At 41.0% G+C, this 20,028-nt stretch overlaps 1 protein-coding gene across 2 annotated transcripts in view; it reads left to right on the plus strand.

Moving 5' to 3' along the window:
• LOC111148272 (centrosomal protein 120) overlaps positions 1-20,028 on the plus strand; it is an 82,024-nt gene that overhangs the window by 14,015 nt on the left and 47,981 nt on the right. For both annotated transcript variants that reach the window (XM_022504748.1, XM_022504749.1), the window contains exons 5-7: positions 12,037-12,185; positions 16,181-16,378; positions 18,972-19,199. In XM_022504748.1, coding sequence (XP_022360456.1) covers positions 12,037-12,185; positions 16,181-16,378; positions 18,972-19,199 — 575 coding nt within the window. The remainder of the gene's footprint in view (positions 1-12,036; positions 12,186-16,180; positions 16,379-18,971; positions 19,200-20,028) is intronic.

The raw sequence follows: 20,028 nt of genomic DNA on the forward strand, positions 1-20,028 counted from the left end.
TGTGATTGAGTTCTAGCTTCAGAGCACTGTGGTCTGAAAATATGCAGGGAATGATCCCAATCTTTTGGTACCAATTGAGTCCTGATTTGTGGCCCAGGAAGTGATCTGTTCTGGAGAATGTTCCATGTGGACTAGAGAAGAATGTGTATTCTGTTGCTTTGGGATGGAATGTTCTGAATATATCTGATGTCCATCTGGTCCAATGTGTCATTTAAAGCCTTTATTTCCTTGTTGATCTTTTGCTTAGATGATCTGCCCATTTCATTGAGGGGGGTGTTAAAGTCCCCCCTATAATACTATTATAGTATTATTGTCAATGGGTTTCTTTGATTTTGTTATTAATTGGTTTATATAATAGGCTGCTCCCATGTTAGGGGCATAAATACTTAAAATTGTTAGATCTTGTTGGACAGACCCTTTAAGTATGATATAGTGTCCTTCCTCATCTCTTATTATTGTCTTTGGCTTAAAATCTAATTTATCTGATATAAGGTTTGCCATCTCAGAAACTAAACTATATCTGGCTAGGCTGTCATTGAAAATAGAAGGAGGGGGCGCTTGGGTGGCGCAGTGGGTTAAAGCTTTTTTTTTTTGATGTCCATTAGCATGGTAAATTGTTTTCCACTCCCTCACTTTAAATCTAGAGGTGTCTTTGGGTCTAAAAATGAGTTTCTTGTAGACAGTATATTGATGGGTCTTGTTTTTTTTATCCATTCTGATACCCTGTGTCTTTTGCTTGGGGCATTTAGCCTATTTGCATTCAGGGTAACTATTGAGAGATATGAATTTTAGTGCCATTGTATTGCCTGTAAGGTGACTGTTACTGTATATTGTCTCTGTTCCTTTCTGGTCTACTACTTTTAGGCTTTCTCCTCGCTTAGAGGACCCGTTTCAATATTTCCTGTAGGGCTAGTTTGGTGTTTGCAAATTCTTTTAATTTTTATTTGTCCTGGAAGCTTTTTATCTCTCCTTCTATTTTCTTTTTTTTTTTTTTTTTTTTAAGATTTTATTTATTTATTTGACAGACAGAGATCACAAGTAGGCAGAGAGGCAGACAGAGAGAGAGGAGGAAGCAGGCTCCCTGCGGAGCAGCCCGATGTGGGGCTCAATCCCAGGATCCCGGGATCGTGACCCAAGATGAAGGCAGAGGCTTTAACCCACTGCGCCACCCAAGCGCCCCCTCCTTCTATTTTCAATGACAGCCTAGCTGGATATAGTTTTCTTGGCTGTATATTTTTCTTGTTTAATGTTCTGAATGTATCATGCCAGTCCTTTCTGGCCTGCCAGGTCTGTGTGGATAGGTCTGCTACCAATCCAATAATTCTGCCATTGTATGTTACAGACCTCATGTCCTGAGCTGCTTTCAGGATTTTTCTCTTTGTCACTAAGACTTATAAGTTTTGCTATTAGATGACGAGCTGTGGACCTATTTTTAGAGGGGTTCTCTGTGCTTCCTGGATTTTGATGCTTGTTCCCTTTGCCATATTAGGGAAATTCTCTACTATAATTTGCTCCAATATACCTTCTGCCCCTCTCTTTCTTTCTTCATCTGGAATCTCAATTATTCTAATATTATAATATTGTTTCATCTTACGGTATCTCTTATCTTTCGAATTTTCTCCTTGTGGGCCAGTAGTTGTTTGTCTCTCTTGTGCTCAGCTTCTTTATTCTCCATCATTTGGTCTTCTATATCACTAATTCTCTCTTCTGCCTCATTTATTCTAGCAGTAAGACCCTCCATTTTTTTTTTTTTAAGATTTTAATTTATTTGACAGAGATCACAAGTAGGCAGAGAGGCAGGCAGAGAGAGAGAGAGAGAGGGAAGCAGGCTCCCTGCTGAGCAGAGAGCCCGATGAAGGACTTGATCCCAGGACCCTGAGATCATGACCTGAGCCAAAGGCAGGGACTTAACCCACTGAGCCACCCAGGTGCCCCAAGACCCTCCATTTTTGATTGCACCTCATTAATAGCTTTTTTGATTTCGACTTGGTTAGATTTTAGTTCTTTTATTTTTCCAGAAAGGGATTTTATTTCTGCAGAAAGGGATTCTCTAATATCTTCCATGCCTTTTTCGAACCCAGCTAGCACCTTAATAATCGTCATTCTGAACTCTAGTTCCGACATATTACCAATGTCTGTATTGATTAGGTCCCTAGCCGTCAGTACTGCCTCTTGTTCTTCTTTGGTTCTTGTTCTGTGGTGAGTTTTTCCACCTCATCATTTTATCCAGATAGGAATAGATGAATGAGAACTAAATATTAAAAGGGGTGGGAAAGACCCCAGAATTGTATATGCTAACCAAATCAGAAGAGACCTGAAAACGGGGAGAAGATAGGGGGAAATAATTTAAAATAAAAAAATAAAAAATAATTGCATATTAGACTGGTGAGTAGAATAGGGCCACCCACTTGATTTAGAGTGTATTCTGGTTTCTTAGAAGAAATTACCTCCCGGGGGCGCCTGGGTGGCTCAGTGGGTTAAGCCGCTGCCTTCGGCTCAGGTCATGATCTCAGAGTCCTGGGATCGAGCCCCATATCGGGCTTTCTGCTCAGCAGGGAGCCTGCTTCCTCCTTTCTCTCTGCCTGCCTCTCTGCCTGCTTGTGATCTCTCTCTGTCAAATAAATAAATAAAATCTTTAAAAAAATAAAAAAAGAAATTACCTCCCGGTCGCCTGGGTGGCTCAGTGGGTTAAAGCCTCTGCCTTCGGCTCAGGTCATAATCCCTGGGTCCCTAATGATGATGACCATTTTTTCATGTGTCCATTAACCATTCACATGTTTTCTTTGGAGAAGCGTCTGTTCATGTCTTCTGCCCATTTTTTGATGTGATAATCTGTTTTGTGTGTGTTGAGTTTGAGAAGTTCTTTATAGATCTTGGATATTAGCCCTTTGTCTTTAGTGTCATTTGTGAGTATCTTCTCCCATTCCATGGGTTGCCTCTTTCTTTTGTTGATTGCTTCCTTTGCTGTGCAGAAACTTTTGATGTTGATAAAGTCCCAAAAGTTCATTTGTGCTTTTGCTTGCTTTTTTTTTTTTTGTTTTTTTGCTTTGCCTTTGGGGACATGTCTTGAAAGAAGTTGCTGTGGCTGATGTTGAAGAGGTTACTGCCTATGTTCTCCTCTAGGATTTTGATAATTTCCTGCCTCACATTGAGGTCTTCCATTTTGAGTTATCTTTGTGTATGGTTTAAGAGAATGGTCGAGTTTCATTCTTCTATACCTAGCCGTCCAATTTTCCCAGCACCATTTATTGAAGAGACTGTCTTTTTTCCACTGGATGTTTTCTCCTGCTTTGTCGAAGATCATTTGACATAGAGTTGTGGGTCCATATCTGGACTCTCTACTCTGTGCCACTGGTCTGTGTCTGTTTTTGTGCTACTACCATGCTGTCTTGATCACAGTTTTGTAGTAAAGCTTGAAATCAGGCAATGTGATGCCCCCAGTTTTGCTTTTCTTTTTTCAACATTTCCTTAGCAATTCAAGGTCTCTTCTGGTTCCATACACATTTTAGGATTGTTTGTTCCAGCTCTGAAAAATGCCGGTGGAATTTTGATCAGGATGACATTGGAAGTATAGATGGCTCTAGGCTGTATAGACATTTTAACAATGTTTATTCTTCTGATCCATGAGCATGGAATTCTCTTCCATCTTTGAGTCTTTAATTTCTTTTGTGAGTGTTGTGCAGTTCCTCGAGTATAGGTCCTGTACTTTTGTTGGTTAGGTTTATTCCCAGGTATCTTATGGTTCTTGGTGCTATAGTAAATGGAATTGATTCTCTAATTTCCCTTTCTGTATTTTCATTGTTAGTGTATAAGAAAGCAACTGATTTCTGTGGATTGATTTTGTATCCTACCACATTACTGAATTGCTATATGAGTTCTAGTAGTTTGGGGGTGGAATCTTTGGGTTTTCCATATAAAGTATCATGTTATCTGCAAAGAGAGAGAGTTTGACTACTTCTTTGCCAATTTGAACACCTTTTATTTCTTTTTGTTGTCTGATGGTTGTTGCTAGGACTTCTAGTGCTATGTTGAACAACAGTGGTGTGAGTGGACATCCTTGTCATGTTCCTGATCTCAAAGCGAAGGCTGTCAGCTTTCCCGCATTGAGGAGGATATTTGCTGTGGGTTTTACATAGATAGATTTTATGAAGTCGAGGAATGTTTCGTCTATCCTTATACTTTGAAGCATTTTATTTATTTTATTTTTTTAAAAGATTTTATTTATTTATTTGACAGACAGAGATCACAGGTAGGCAGAGAGGCAGGCAGAGAGAGAGAGGAAGGGAAGCAGTCTCCTTGCGGAGCAGAGAGCCCGATGTGGGGCTTGATCCCAGGACCCTGAGATCACGACCTGAGCCGAAGGCAGAGGCTTTAACCCACTGAGCCACCCAGGCGCCCCACTTTGAAGCATTTTAATTAGGAACGAATGCTGTATCTTGTCAGATGCTTTTTCTGCATCAGTTGAGAGGACCATGTGGTTCTTCTCTCTTCTCTTATTGATTTTTTTCTATCATATTGACTTGTGAATGTTGAACCACCCTGCATCCCACATGGGTAAAGCCATGGATAAATCCCACCTGGTCATGGTGGATAATCTTTTTATTTTTATTTATTTTTTTTTTTTAAAGATTTTTAAAATTTATTTGACAGACAGATCACAAGTAGGCAGAGAGGCAGGCAGAGAGAGGGAAGCAGGCTCCCCCCAGGACTCTGGGATCATGACGTGAGCTGAAGGCAGAGGCATTAACCCACTGAGCCACCCAGGTGCCCCAGATAATCTTTTCAATGTACTGTTGGGTCCTTTTAGCTAGGATCTTGTTGAGAACCTTGGCATCTGTATTCATCAGGGTTATTGGTTTGAAATTCTCCTCTTTGATGGGATCTTTGCCTGGTGTGGGGATCAGGGTAATGCTGGCTTCATAAAGAGTCTGGAAGTTTTCCTTCTGTTTGTTTTTTTTTGAAACAGGTATAGGAGAATAGGATTGTTTCTTCTTTGAATGTTTGGTAGAATTCTGGGAATCTGTCAGGTCCTGGACTCTTGTATTTGGGCAGGTTTTTAATCATAGCTTCAATCTCGTTTCTAGATACTGGTCTATTCAGGTTGTCTGTTTCTTCCTGATTCAGTTTTGGGAGTTTATAGGTTTCCAGGAATGCATACATTTCGTCTGGGTTGCTTAACGTACTGGCATATAGCTGTTCATAATAATTTCTGATGATTATTTCTATTTCCTTGATACCAAGGAAATCATCAAGTCATGATCTCTCCCTTTTCATTCATAATTTTATTAATTTGGGTCCTTCTCTCTTTTCTTTTGGATTCATTTGGCCAGTAGTTTATCGATCTTATTGATTCTTTCAAAAAACCAACTTCTAGTTTCATTGATGTATCTGTTGTATCTCTAGTTTCTATCTCACTAATCTCTGCTCTAATCTTGGTTATTTCCCTTCTTGTGTGTGTGGTTGGCTTAATTTTTTGTTTATTTTCCAGTTCTCTAAGGTGTAAAGAGAACTGGTGCATTTTGGATTTTTCAATTTTTCTGAGTGAGGTTGGATGGCTATGTATTCCCCCTTTGGACCACCTTTGCCGTATCCCATAGGTTTTGGACCGATGTGTCTTCATTCTCATTGGTTTCCATGAATTGTTTAAGTTCTTCTTTGATTTCCTGGTTGATCCAAACATTCTTAAGCAAGGTGGTCTTTAGCTTCCAGGTATTTGAATTCCTTCCAAACTTTTTCTTGTGGTTGAGTTCAGTTTCAAAGCTTTGTGGTCTGAGAATATGCAGGGAATTATCTCAGTCTTTTGGTATCGGTTGAGTCCTGATTTGTGACCCAGTAGGTGGTCTATTCTGGAGAAAGTTCCGTGTGCACTGGAGAAGAATGAGTATTCTGTTTTTTTAGGGTAGAATGTTCTGTATATATCTATGAGGTCCATCTGGTCCAGTGTGTCATTTAATGCTCTTGTTTCTTTATTGATTTTTCTGCTTGGGTGATCTGTCCATTACTGAACGTGGCATGTTAAGATCCCCTTCTGTTAATGTATTCATATCAATGTGACTCTCTATCTTGATTAACAGTTGTCTTATGTAATTGGCTGCTCCTGTATTGGGGGCATAAATATTTACAATTGTTAGATCTTCTTGGTGGATAGACCCTTTAAGAATGATTTAGCGCCCTTCTTTATCTTTTGACTATAGTCTTTAGTTTAAAATCTAATTGATCTGATATGAGAATCGTTACCCAGCTTTCTTTTGAGGCCCGTTGGCATGAAAGATGCTTCTCCATTTCTTTACTTCCAGTCTAGATGTATCTTTAGGTTCCAAACATGTCTATTGTAGACAGGATATGGACGGGTCCTGTTGTTTTATCCAGTCTGCAACCCTGTGCTGTTTTATGGGAGCATTTAGGCCATTCACATTGAGAGTGATTATTGAAAGACACATTTTTATTGACCTCATGTTCCCTGTGAAGTTCTTGTTTCTATAGATTGTCTCTGTAAATTTCTGTTCTAAGTCAGTCTTGGGTTCTTTCTTCTTTTATAGGCGCCCCCCCCCCCCAATCTTAATATTACTTGTAGTGCTCACTTGGTGGTCACATACTCTTTTAAACTTTGCGGGTCTTGGAAGCTCTTTATCTCTCCATCCATTTTGAATGTCAGTCTTGCTGGATAAAGTATTCTTGGCTGGACGCTTTTCTCATCTAGTGCCCTGAATATGTCTTGCCATCCCTTTCTGGCTTGCCAGGTTTCTGTGGAAAGGTCTGACATTATTCTGATGGACCTTCCTCTGTACGGAAGGAATCTTCCCCCTAGCTGCCCTCAGAAGCAGTTGTCTAAAATTATGATTCGTCAGTCTCACAATCAGGTGCCTTGAGGTCTTTCTAGATTGGTTATCTTGGGGGGTGATCTTTGAGCCTCTAGGACACAAACGTGGGTTCCATTCCCCAGATTGGGAAAATTTTCATCCAAAATTTGTTCAGCTCTATCTTCTGGTCTTCTCTCTTTCTCCATCCTATCACAATCCCAATAATTCTGACGTTGGAACATTTCATAGGGTCATTTATTTCCCTAATTCTGTTTTCATGGCTTCTAAGCTATTCTTCCAGGCCTCCTTCTGATCCTTTTTTCCTGTCAATTTGTCCTCTAGATCTTTTGCCTTGGTTACACTAGCTGTTAGAGTATTTAGATTAGATTGGATCTCATTGATAGTATTTTTAACTTCCCAGGCGGCTTTCACTTCTGCTATTAGAGAGTCTATGTTGTCACTAATGGTTTTCTCCAACCTAGCCTTTGCCTGGATAATTCTAACCGTGAATTGTGTCCTTATCCAATAATTCTGATGGAGAGGGCACAGTCTCTGAATTTTTCCTCTGTTGGGTGTTCTTCCTCGTCATTTTGGTGAGAGGTGGTTGAGGGGATGTATCGCTGAATATATCAGTCATGATCCAGGCAAGGTGCACTCTGGAATGCTTCTGAGCAATCGGGAGTCACCACCAAAAAGAAAGAAAAAAGAAAAAAGAGCGAGAAAGAGAAAGGGGGGGAGGGAAGAGAAGACCCAGCCAGAATGGGCCCCAAAGATAAGATTTATAAGGTATACAAACAAAAACAGACAAAAAGACCGACAAAAGTAAATGGAAACAAAAAAGAACCCAGCCAAAATGATCCCCAAGGATAAGATTTATATAATACCAGAACAAAAACAAATACACAGAAACACTGGCAGAAGAAAAAGATGGGAGGGTGGTTATAATAAATCCTTAATGTGGGCGAGGAATTCTTCCTGGGTGTATCTTGATATCTTTGTTAGAGGACTCAACTTTCTAGAGATGAAGGGAGATTAAAATTGGTTTATATATAGGGGTAGTATTGATTAGTGGAAGAGGATTACTTTGAAGCTTATATGTATATGTATATTAAAAATAGAAAAGGAAAAAACACGGTACATTTATGAAAAAAGTTCAAGTTAAAAGGTTATTATGGAATATGTTGTATTAATCCTCTGGTTGTAATGGTAAGTAGGTTAAAAAATTAAAAAGAACAAGAATAGTGAGAACGAATTAAAAATTAAAAGTTGTATCTGTGAAATATACAGGTTTTAGGGCAATACCAGGAGCTTAACATATTATTTTCCCCTGATATTGGGGTTTTACAGTTTTATGGGGACCCTGTAGTGGTTGTCTTCCCGTTCTTTTGGCTTGTCTTCTGGGAGAGAGGACTGCCGCATTGTTTTTCAGTCAGATTTGCTTGGGTTGAGTCCTCCTGTCCCCTATCAAGGGGCTGGGCTCTGTGAAAACCGGTTTTTCAGGCTTTTGTTCTCTGGAGGTTTTGGTTTTTGGTGGCTTTTTGGTTTAGTGGAAACAAACTGCACCCAGACCTCCATCTCAGAGGGAAGCCTCGGTCTGCTTCCTCCTGGTGGTTCAGAGCACACAGACTCCCCCTCTGCAAACTCCATGAACTGTGCAACCTCAGTGCAGGCGGTGCAAGTCCCTAGCCACTGTCTCAGGGGTCGCTTGAAGTGCCGCTTGTCTCTGCACCCATGTGCTGCTAAAACTGCAAGCGATATTGGTCCAGGGAGTTGGTCCAGGGATATTGGTCTGCTTCCGTTGGCTGCCTTTGCTGGGACTGATTCTGGGGTCCAGACTTGATGGCCGCCCAGGTTGCTGCCAAAGGATCCTGACCAGAGGTCGTGTTGAGTTCCTTCAGGCCGGGCTGGGGTGTGGGTCAGACCCAGTTTGCATAGTGTGTGCAGAGCGCAAAAGGCTGTACTTCCAGGGAGCGAAGGCTGGCGCTGTCACCAGACTCCCCCTTGTGGGGGCAGGAGTGCGCCCAGCCTAGCGGTGGTGTAAGCTACACAACCCGGGGGAGCTCAGCAGCCAGAAACTGGAGGCTCCACCGCACTCTCTCTGGCACTGGTGGTTGCCGGCGATGGCCATCCTGGGTCCGTGGGCCTAGGCCCGTGCCCGTGACTGCCTGATTCCACCAGTTGCCCTTTAAGATCTTTTGCTCTGTTTGAGTGCTTTTAACCAGATTCCAAGTTAATGCTGGTCCCCAACCACAGGGCACTTTCGTATGGGGTATTACTTTCCAATGGGTCGCTTCTGGTGGCTCCCTCCCCCTTCTGCTTATCCTCCGGTATCAGTCTGAGCATTCCCACTCTGCTTTACCTCTCCCTGGTGTCTTCTGCCCCTGTAGAGATCCAGAAGTTTATAATCCTACGTCTCAGGCTGATTTCATGGTTTTCAGGGTGTTCTGGTAAATAATTAGCTCACTTTAGGGCTCCAATTGAAACAGGGTCTCCTACTTCTCTGCCATCTTGCCCCTCCCCACCCCCTTGAGTATCCTTTTAATGTCCGTGGAATCTGTAGAGATGTCTCTTTTATTTCTGATAATAATTTGTGTTTTCTCTCCTTTTCTCTTAGTTGCATTGGCAAAATGCTTAATGGTTTGATGTTTTTGGAGAGCTAGCTTTTGGTTTCTATGATTTTCTTCATTGATTTCCTGTTTCCATTTCATTGATTTAAGCTCTAGTTTTTATTTCTCTCCCTCTGCTGGCTTTGAACTTAATTTGCAAAAATTTGCTGCCATTTTTTCTGTTTTCCTGAGATAGAAACCTAGTTTTTTGTTTTGTTTTGCTTTTTAATATGCCTTGTAATTATTTGTTGCAAGGTGGACACAATATACTGGGTAAAAAGAAAATAAGCCTTTAGTAACATAGAGGGAAGGTGTGGGGAGAGGAGAACCTTTCTGTAGTCCCATGACTGAGTCTCAGCTCTGGGTGAGCCTGTCCCCCTGTACTGTTTCAGCTTGTCTGATAATAGATGTAGGTTGTACATCTTTGGCATGAATATCACGGATGTGATGCTCCGTTGTTCTCATTTCATGTTTGCAGGTGGCATGTAATTTGGATTTGCCTCATTACTGATGAGAAAATGATTCTCATTTTGATTACTTGATTAAGGTGTAGTGTGTATCTGTTCTCAACTGTAAATTACTATTTTCTTAGGGAATTGATATTTTGTGACTCATTATTAAGAAATTGTCAAAGTACTCATTCCTTAAACCTTCAATTTACTGTTGTTGTTGTTGTTTTTAATGGGTTAAAATATCTATCATTGTTTGTCCCAGATTTGTGCAAGGGGAACCCCTTCAAACTGCTTCTGTTTCCTTTAGCCTGTCTCCATAATTCTTTGAACTTTCTCTTGGTTTCTGGCGTAGGAAGATGGTACAGGCTGATGTCCTTTCCTGTCTAGGCCTGGATTCAGCTGTTTGTTCAGGGAGCCCTGCTTCCTTACAAGAACGAGTCTAGGTGCAAGGTATGCCTGATGCTATTGGGGTGTTCTGCTGCCAGGACCTTCTAATGAAAAAAGTGAGGGATTTGGTTTATGTAGGTATACATAAACACACATACATGAACATGGGTACACATGCCTTTATATCTGTTTATCCGTACATTTAGTGAACCTTGTACATTCACACTGACACCTTCAGTCCTTCCAGTCTTACAGTAGGTTTATCCTCGTTCTCGTCCCTTTAATTTTAACTTGTGCCTGTAACTCCTTGGCACCAGGAGACCTGTCATAGTTACTCTTCTCATTTTTTTTTTTTTTTTAAAGATTTTATTTATTTATTTGAGAGAGAGACAGTGAGAGAGAGCATGAGCAAGGAGAAGGTCAGAGGGAGAAGCAGACTCCCCGTGGAGCTGGGAGCCTGATGCGGGACTCGATCCCGGAACTCCAGGATCATGACCTGAGCCGAAGGCAGTCGTCCCACCAACTGAGCCACCCAGGCGTCCCAACTCTTCTCATTTTTAAGCTCTGCTGACGTTACTGTTTTGTGGATGTCTTTAACTAAAGTGGTTGTCAGATGCTTTATTTGATTATTTAATTTGATCTTCTAAACAACATTATAAAAGCTTTGCAGAGCAAATAATGGAAACAGGAAGAAATCTTACAGGTTATCCATAAAACTGGTAAATGGCAGAATTGGGATTGGAACCTCAGTCTATGTTACTGGAGCATCCGTGTGCTTAACTGTTTGGCTATATTTAGCCAGTGCTGTGGGAAGTTCATTTCTTCAGGGGTAACCCTGCATGCTGCCTTCCCCCTGTCAGAGTCCAGGCTGTCTTTCCAGCTGCCTGACTGCTTGGGGGAACCGTTTCGTTTTAAGCTCCTTTTCAAGCCAAAGGTACAATTTCTCAGGCTGCAAAATAGGAATCTGGAGAGGATTGCTTATTGATGGGGGATGCGTATCTCTGAGGTATGCATTATATTACTTCTCTTCCCAAAATTGTTTCATGCTCTCCTCTTAATCTTGGAAAATGACCCCCTCGTTAGAGTGTGGCGTGTAGGGAGTCTGTCATCGGGCCTCGACCCCGCATCTTCCTGCCTGTCGGTCCTCACTGTGAGCACGCCACCCCGCCACCCCCCCAACTCTCCCGCCGCGTGCTTTCTCTTCCCAGGCTGTGTATTCCAGTTCCTTCTGCCTGGAACACTGTTCCTACTCCTTTATTCTCCGTTCATTGCCCTTTCTTTTCTTAGCCACGCTGGGCTGATGGTTCAGTCCCCAGTTTAGATTCACTCCTGGGGCGTCTGGGTGGCTCAGTGGGTTAGAGCTTCTGCCTTCAGCTCAGTTCTTGGTCTCGGGGTCCTGGGATCGAGCCCCGCATTGGGCTGTCTGCACAGTGGGTAGCCTGCTTCCTCCTCTCTCTCTGCCTGACTCTCTGCCTACTTGTGATCTCTGTCAAATAAATAAATAAAATATTAAAAAAAAAAAAAGATTCACTTCCTTCGGGAAACCTATGGGGTCTCTTCTCTGCAGTTTGTTCAATTTTAAAATGTTACTGTATTTCAGACTAGAAGGAAAATGGTGGTTTAAAATGGTTTCTTGGGAGAGAGTGTTTAAAAAAAAAAAAAAATTTACTGAGGTACTGAATGTATCCGTGACAACTCTCCAGCAAAATACAAAGCATAACCGGCTTTCAAAATCTTACAGTGGTTTATGGCAAACTGTAATGTAGTTGCATTGTGGTTTTCCCCATAAAGTACCTGCCAGCCTGTCTGGACTTGACCCCAAGGACATTGTGGTGGTGCTAAATGAGGAGGGAGGCTACCATCAGATCGGCCCAGCAGAGTACTGCTCTGACTTCTTCATTATGTCGGTGACCATAGCCTTCGCCACCCAGTTGGAGCAGGTGAGACTTCCCCTCTGATGAGGGATTCATAATGAACTGAAAACATTGATTTTTATTTTATTTTTATTATTTATGTTTTTTAAGATTTTATTTATTTGTCAGAGAGAGACTGCACACAAGCACAAGCAGGGGGACTGGCAGGCAGAAGGAGAAGCAATAGCTCCGCAGCTGAGGAGCACAGAACTTGGGAGATAGACCACTGGCAATGTAAACAGTCCTGGTCTCTCTTCAGGAACATACTTAATCCCTCGAGGTTACCAGATGTACAAGCAACCCTGGGAAATAGCCTGGGGGAGAGTGCTCTGGGCCTGGTGGTCTCGGTGCCCTCAGCAAGGAGAGCAGGGACACTCACGACCCATGCCAACATTGCCTCCTTCCAAAATGAGCTGTCCTTCCATCGTTTTTCTCAAGATTCAGCCCACTTTCTCAACATTATATTGGTCTATAGTAGCTGAAATAATAATTTCAAAAATAAAGAAAATGGCTTATGACTTCAATTTTTACCGTACTGTTAACTTCTTCAGAGGTACAAAGCTCCTGCAAGGTCCACGTTTATAAGTGAAATACCTGGTAGTGACCATATATGTGTACATGACTTGGAAGAGTTTCAGGTAACGCTTTTTCTCAGGAAATATTTAAAATTTCTCATTCCAGATTCATGCTTTTGGCTCTCTCCCATCAGTTTCTCTCTTTTTCTTCATAAAGCCCTGCTTATGAATAGCCCCACCTTCATATGCCGTTCCTGCTGGGGGAAGGTCAGATGTCCACTGCCTTCATTAACCACATCAGGGTACATGTTAGATAATGAGGCCGCTATATTTTTACTGTGTTATTAAGTAGATGCAAAGGCATTTTACATTACCACTTTAATTTTTTTCAACTCTCCTGGGTGGCATAATTGTTCCTCATCATTTACTGTGTGTCCTTTTCTGTGGACCAGGCATTATGCTAACTACTGTGTTTTAATCCTCCCACAACTTTAGGGGATTATTATTTTCATTTTCAAGATCAGGAAACCATTTTTTAGGAAGGTTTTACAGCTAAGTAAAGGGCCTGCGTATTTCTGGACATAGAGTCACTTCCCTTATTCTCTTGTTCCAGTATTATGCTCTCTTCCCTCTTACACAGTTTCGGAGTAAGATGGATTGGCATGGGGTTTGCATTCTCTCTGCTTACTCACTACTTACTAGCTGGCTCCTCCAGTTTAGGCACCGTAACCCTTCTGAGGCTTGAGTTTTCTCAGGAGTCGAGTGGCGATAATACCAACTTTCCATATAAGGATGAGGGATGAGATAATATAACCAAAATGACTATCATGTAGTTTGTATGTGTGAAGCTACATTTGTACAGTAAAAGCTTGTTGAGAGTAACTGACTTATTGAATCCACAACTAAAACAGCTCTTTGTAATACAAGATGATTTACTGGGACCAGTCACTCCGTTTATTATTTTTTTTTTTTATTTTTATTATTATTTTTTTTTTAAGATTTTATTTATTTGAGAGAGAGCGAGAGAGCATGTAAGGGGCGAGGGGCAGAGGGAGAAACCAGCTCCCTGATGAGCAGAGGGCCTGATGTGGGACTTGATCCCGGGACTCCAGGATCATGACCTGAGCGGAAGGCAGTTGCTTAACCAACGGAGCCACCCAGGTGCCCCGTTTAGTTTTTAAAAACTCAAAAACCAGATTGATGACTGACCATTGGCTCTCTCTGCTAAAAAGGAAGCCAAACAGTTTTCTCTCAAGAGTAAACCGAACTAGTGTGGAATCCAGCAATGTCAATGCTAGGTGTGAATCAAAAGAACTGAAAGCAGGTGTACAAATAAAAACGTGCACAGCAATGTACTAAGCAGTATTCATAGTTTCCAAAAGGTGGAAACAACCCAGCTGTCCGCCACTGGATGAATGGATAAACCAAATGCATGTCCGTACAAGGGAATATTACGCGACTATAACGGAACGGGGTGCTGACAGGTGCTGCGGTGTAGGCAGACTTTGAACGCATGCCAAGTGAAGGAAACTGGACACGCAAGGCCACCTGATGTGTGCTTGCATTTATATGAAATAGACTAGCATAGGTGAACCTATAGAGACCCAAAGCAGATGGGTGCTTTTCTGTGGCTGGAGGAGAGGGGGAATGGAGACTACTTCATGGGTGTGGTGTTTGTTCTGGAAATGATGAGAGCGTTCTGGAACCAGATGTGACCAGTGCATGCACAGCCTTATGAATGTACTCAGTGTTACTGAGGTGCATGCTTTGTAATCGTTAAAATGGCACATTTTCTGTTACATGTATTTTACAATAATGAAAAAACACAAAAAATTGAGCCCAGTAATCTAGTCATCTTTTGATATTGTTTCCTTTTTTCATTATGTATAGACAAGCCAAGGGTTTTATAAATTAGCCATTTAGTTTTTTCCTCAAACTAGTGAGAAAGGTAGTGTGAGAAAGCACCAAGCAACAAATAAAGGTAAGAAATAATACCTTTGCAGGTGCTCCTCAGTGACTCAGGACATGTGCTGTCCTGTTGCAGAACGGAGGAATGAGTTAGGAGCAGGAGGACTGGGTGGTTTTCTTAATATTGAATGTCGAAGTTTAAAAAAAATTACCTTCCAAATACAAAGATGTTAAAGGATTTTTGAAAGAATCTTTTCTTAGTGGTAATTAACTTAAAATTAAATATACTGTGAAATATTTAAGGTTCTTTAGTTCTTATCTTTAGTTCTTTATCTTTAGTTCTTAAAATTTTCCTGAGCACAGCTCAGCTGTGCACAGCTGACTGTGCTGGGTGGTGGAGTTGTCCTATTGAACAAGTATTCTCTCTTCTAATCCTTCCAACAAGCCTAAAAGAAACAGAGGTACAGAGCGATAGAGTAGTTTGTCCAAAGCTTCACAGTAACCCATGGATGGAACCAGAATTGGGGGCTTAATCCAGAATCTGCTCTTAACAACTGTAGGTATAGAAGTGCTGGCTCTCTCTAGATAGACTAAAACCTACTCAAATACAGTTGAATGTATGGGGTTCAAGTAAGCATTAACTTCACATACAAAAATATACTTTATATGAAACAAGAGTTATTGAGTATCTACTGTGTTATTTCACACAAGACCAGTGACTATTGAATGTGGGGCTGTTTTATTCTAAGTGGTTAATTCTTTTATTGTCACGAACTCTACAAGCTGTCCTGTAACTCTGCTTGGCCTAAAAGGAGGTCTTAGGTAACTGTCATGTCAGGATATAGTTATTTAACAGCCTTGTTGTATGATCACTAGGATATATTCAAAACCCATCGATGAACACAACCACTGTCTTTTTAACAGTGTGCTAGCGAGCACTTGGTCTGTTAGATGACTCCATATTGTATTGTCTAAGAATCCACGTCTTTGCCATACGTGGCTATGAAAGTACGAACTTTGCGAAGTAACACTCCCATTAAAGCAAGTGTCTTTTTGCAACTATTAATTTATAGTTTTCCCAGTTTGGACAGATTGGCTAGAAAGCGTTTTTCACGAAGGCCTGGGCCAAGGTGTTACATTTAATAATCTGGATTACAGTTGTTTAAAACCCTTCTCTTAGGAATGAAGAGGGTGGGAGAGTGAGAATAAGATGAAATAAGGTAAATGGAAATAAAGAAAGCTCAGTTTAAAATACTTGACCACTTCCTTCTAAAAGAACTTCCATGTACTTGTTCATGGGTCAGTTGAATGAAAAGTAAACTTGAAAACAACAGAAATCTCTAAAAATATTTTAGTCTCTGGGCTTTTCTGAAGTAAGCCTTGAAAAATTAAACCAATCATTTGGTTGTAATTTTTCAGAGATGTAGGAATTCTGAGTGAATAATTGAAGACTTAGAAGTTAAAAAAAAAATCAGTATTTTAGCAGATATCTTAAAGTTTGTCTTCAAGATAAATCTTTAAGCAGATATCTTAAAGACATGCGTAGCATGTATAGTGGTTTACAAATTAATACTCTCTTCTTTTTCCTTGAATGTTTAGTTAATTCCATGTACCATGAAGCTTCCAGAAAGACAGCCTGAATTTTTCTTTTACTATTCTTTGCTGGGAAATGATGTTACAAATGAACCCTTCAATGATTTAATCAACCCAAACTTTGAGCCAGAGAGAGCATCAGTTCGAATACGTAGCAGCATAGAAATTCTTCGTGTTTACCTGGCTCTTCAGTCTAAACTACAGGTAAGTATTGCAGAAAGTTGCTTTATTTTAGTTTTGTTTTTTTATTTATTTGTTTGCTTGTTTATTTATTTTGACACAGAGAGACAGTGAGAGAGGGAACACAAATAGAGGGAGTGGGAGAGGGAGAAGCAGGCTTCCCACCAAGCAGGGAGCCTGATGTGGGGCTTGATCCCAGGACCCTGGGGTCATGACCCACGCTGCAGGCGGTTGCTTCAGGACTCAGCCATCCAGGCACCCCATTCAATATTTTTTTTTTTTTTTTTTTTTTTAATTAAGGATGATTTTTTTTTTTAAGCTTCAGAGAGGTACCTAAACTCCTATTTTAATAGCAAAGATGATCTCTCTGCCACATCTTTTAATTTTTTAGGAATTATCCTGATTTGTAAAGGCCTAGCATAACGGTTACTTCAGAATTTTAGGAGATTGACTTCTTTATCTAGTTACTATGAAAAGAAGTGGCACTTGTCGGGCTTTATAATTTAAAAAAATGGACCTGGAGTCTGAAGTGGGCTCAGGGAAAATTTCATCATTAATTAGCGGGCATAGTAGCTATACACACACAGATCACATGCTGGAGAGTTCACAATTTATATACCTTATTACTATTAAAAGCAAAGAAATAACACAACTTCCTAGAGCCTGCCCTTGAGCTTAGTACTTTTGTAAAGTAATTTTACTGGACTCTTAAAAGTAAACCTTACCTAGTGAAAATGACTGTTTTATTTTTTTTTTTTATTACATTTGCTTTTAATCAGACCGAAATGGCATAGTGAAATAAAGGATTAGGTCCTCATTTGTGTAACGTGATCAGTCATGAGATTTTGCTTGCAAATTTAGGTGGGACATGGGAAGGGGGCATTAAGAAATTAGAGTAGAGCTAGGGTGTGCCTGGGTGGCTCAGTTGGTTAAGCAGGTATGCCTTTTGATTTCAGCACAGGGCGTGATCTCGGGCCGTGCATCCAGCCCTGCTTCAGACTCTACTCTCATGGAGGAGTCTGCTTGAGGTTCTCTCTCCTCCTCCTCCTCCCCTACCCATGCTCGCTCGCTCACTCTCTCTCTAAAATAAATAAATTCAAAAAAAAATTATAGTAGAACTAAATTTTAGAAGTGGTTCTGCTAAACCCAGGAGACTAGTGAAATACTATGTAAAATGATCAACTGCTTTTTTTCCCCACATTTCTTCTTTTCAGTACTTTTTAGCTTTCCAAACCTCTTGCATTTTTTTTATATCTCGCATACCAGTCTTTACTGAAGTAATGACCTTTCTCTTAGTTTGATTCTTAGGGACATTTCAGTCCTAAAAATCCTTACCCTCCAGCCTACCACCAACATCCTACCTTATAACATTAAAACTAAGTGACAGGTCATTGCCAACATTAGGAGTAAAATAGTTTCCTGTTGCAATTGCTTATTGTGCATGTGAATGCTATGTTTGCCTATGCAGTAAGGAAAAAAAAATACAAAACACAGTAGGTACCTCAATAGCCATTTTTTCCCCGTGTTTTTGTTTTTGTTTTTTTCTTAAAATTTTATTTATTTGACTGAGAGCACAAGCAGAGGGAGAGGGAGCCCTACATGGGACTGATCCCTGGATCCTGGGATCGTGACCTGAGCTGAGGGCAGCTGTTTAACTGTAACTAAGCCACCCAGGTGCCCCTCTTTTTTATGTAGTTTCAAAAAGGGGGGGTAATGTTGAAGTTTTGATTAGCTATCCATGATAAATAGTTCAGTCCACCCAACAGGTACTCTATTTGACCTAGTACTGGTCCACATTGTTCTGTATGTAGAATCTGAAAAGCAAGAGAAGAAAAAGAAACACTAAGGATGTTTTATGGGTGAAGAAAACAAAACTGTTTCAGGTTCTTTAGTTGCCAAATAGGGCCGGATCCACTAACTTACTTATCTTTTTAGAACTGTGTTTAAATTAATGTTGAAATGGAAATAGAAAACAAAAATGCTTGAAGTATTAGTTTTCTGTTTACATGCATGTATTCATGATACAGTTTGTGAAATAGCATAGTAAAATATTAAAGTAACCATAACTCCTAAAAGAGAGAAGGGTGGTAATTTATGAGTATATAGTATTGAGAGAAAAAATGGAGGTGAATGGCTTTATTATTGAGTTCTTTTTTTTTTTTTTTAAAGATTTTATTTATTTATTTGACAGAGATCACAAGTAGGCAGAGAGGCAGGCAGAGAGAGAGGAGGAAGCAGGCTTCCTGCTCAGCAGAGAGCCTGATGCGGGGCTCGATCCCAGCACCTTGGGATCATGACCTGAACTGAAGGCAGAGGCTTTAACCCACTGAGCCACCCAGGTGCCCCTATTATTGAGTTCTTAGTAAACTTTGTGCCTTATCAACAATGTTAACCATCAGGTATAAGAATCTGTTAGTCAAACAGACTCCGTGCTGAGCGTTAGTGCAGAGCTGGATGTGGGGCTCGATCCCATGACCCTGAGATGACCTGAGCCAAAACCAAGAGTTGGATGCTCACTGACTGAGCCACCCAGGTGCCCTAACTATCTGTTAAGTTTCTGTGTTTAGGAGACAGGAGAGAATATTAAGCCTCTTTTGATTTTTCTCTTTCACATTAGATCCATCTTTGCTGTGGAGACCAGTCACTTGGAAGTACAGAAGTACCCTTAACTGGACTCCTGAAAAAGGGGAGTACAGAAATCAACCAGCGCCCAGTCACAGTCGAGGGTGCTTTTATTCTTGACCCTCCAAACCGAGCCAAACAAAAGCTTGCGCCTATCCCTGTGGAGCTAGCCCCGACTGTCGGCGTGTCTGTGGCTCTGCAGAGAGAAGGCATAGACGCCCAGGCAAGTGGTGACCCTCTAGCCCCTCCTCCAGCTTTTGCGGTGTCACTCAGGACTGCTCCTGAAAGCTGGACTTCCAGAGAGCTACCTTGTATAGGAAACTGTTATTATTAATTAGTGGCCTACGTTATACGATAACTTCCTTTCTGAAAAGTACCGTAGCTTCCCAGCTCTACTTCATTAAGTATTTATAGAGTCCGTGCATGCAGTTTTGTTTTGTTTTGTTTTCTTAAAGATTTTATTTATTAGAGCACGAACAGGAGGGAGAAGCAGAGGGAGAGCAAAATGCAGACTCCCCGCTGAGCAGGGAACCCAATGCGGGGCTTGATCCCAAAACCTGGAGATCATGACCTGAGCTAAAGGCAGACGCTTAACTGACTGAGCCACCCAGATGCCCCCTGCTCTTTTTTTATTTTTAAAGATTTATTTATTTTTAGAGAGGAGGGTGCAAAATGAGAAAATCTCAAGCAGACTCCCAGGTGCCCCCATGCTGTCTTCTCATGTAGTAGGAACCATTCCTCCCAACCCCAGCTCCTGGTCAGTCACTGCCAGAAAAGGAACTCCTGGGAAAGAGAATGTCGTTAGACCTAGTTTCTGGGAATCTGCGTTGATGGTAATGGTTTCAGTTGACTGCTGGAGCCAAGACAAAGTTTTTGTCCATTGGTGGTTTATGGTCCTCATACTGTCTTTAGGCAACAGAGATCAGTATTTGTTCAGATGTAAAAACATTTTTTGATTCTATATAATCAACTTCAGGGTACTGTTCTTTTGAGGAACTGATCTTTAGGTAGGTTATGAATTGAAGGTAGAAAAACTGAAGTGAGAGTTTAAG

The sequence above is a fragment of the Enhydra lutris genome, unplaced genomic scaffold (assembly GCF_002288905.1).
Source record: "Enhydra lutris kenyoni isolate GAN:26980312 unplaced genomic scaffold, ASM228890v2 scaffoldscaffold19, whole genome shotgun sequence".
NCBI classification, from domain to species: Eukaryota; Metazoa; Chordata; class Mammalia; order Carnivora; family Mustelidae; genus Enhydra; species Enhydra lutris.